The sequence below is a fragment of the Ogataea philodendri genome, assembly GCF_020536065.1.
Source record: "Ogataea philodendri strain CBS6075 chromosome Unknown scaffold99, whole genome shotgun sequence".
In the NCBI taxonomy this organism is placed as follows: domain Eukaryota; kingdom Fungi; phylum Ascomycota; class Pichiomycetes; order Pichiales; family Pichiaceae; genus Ogataea; species Ogataea philodendri.
This window is the reverse complement of record NW_025764017.1, coordinates 1-430: the sequence shown is the minus strand read 5'-3', so window position 1 is coordinate 430 and position 430 is coordinate 1. Positions and strand designations below refer to the sequence as shown.

The 430-nt window shown below is 44.9% G+C and overlaps 1 protein-coding gene across 1 annotated transcript; it reads right to left on the bottom strand.

Annotated features, from left to right (window-relative positions):
- Positions 1-430, bottom strand: OGAPHI_003565 (uncharacterized protein; the record flags this gene model as incomplete). The annotated part of the gene is made up of 1 exon (XM_046204552.1): positions 1-430. A coding segment is annotated over one exon (430 nt), but the record flags the coding sequence as incomplete, so codon positions are not given.

The window sequence follows — 430 nt, the reverse complement described above, 5'->3', positions numbered from 1 at the left end:
AACGTTATTAACGTATGGTAAAGCGGAAGTGATAAGAATGTTTCTTTCACCTTCTTTTGGCAAAATCTCAGAGCCTTGCTTACTAACTAAGTAGCCTTCTGCAATGTGCTTTTCACCAGTGTTCTTGAACTCGGAAGAAGAACGTGGAGTGTACTTTGTGGCGGTTTGAATAGCCTTCTTGAGTGCCTCTGGTAGATCATCCTTGAAAGCGTCATTAATCTGAGTTGGTCTCAGAGCATAAGCGTTCGCAAAGGAGATCAAGGTAACCGCGTCCAGCTTGGAGTCCTTGTCCAGCTTCAAATAGTTGTCGATCATCTTGTTCACCAACTCGGTGGCGTGCTCCTCACTGCTTTGTTGGTGGTAAAGGTAAGCCTCCACAGAGGACAATGCATAGTGGTATTGTTCAGAGTGGATGCCTTCAAAGTCATCA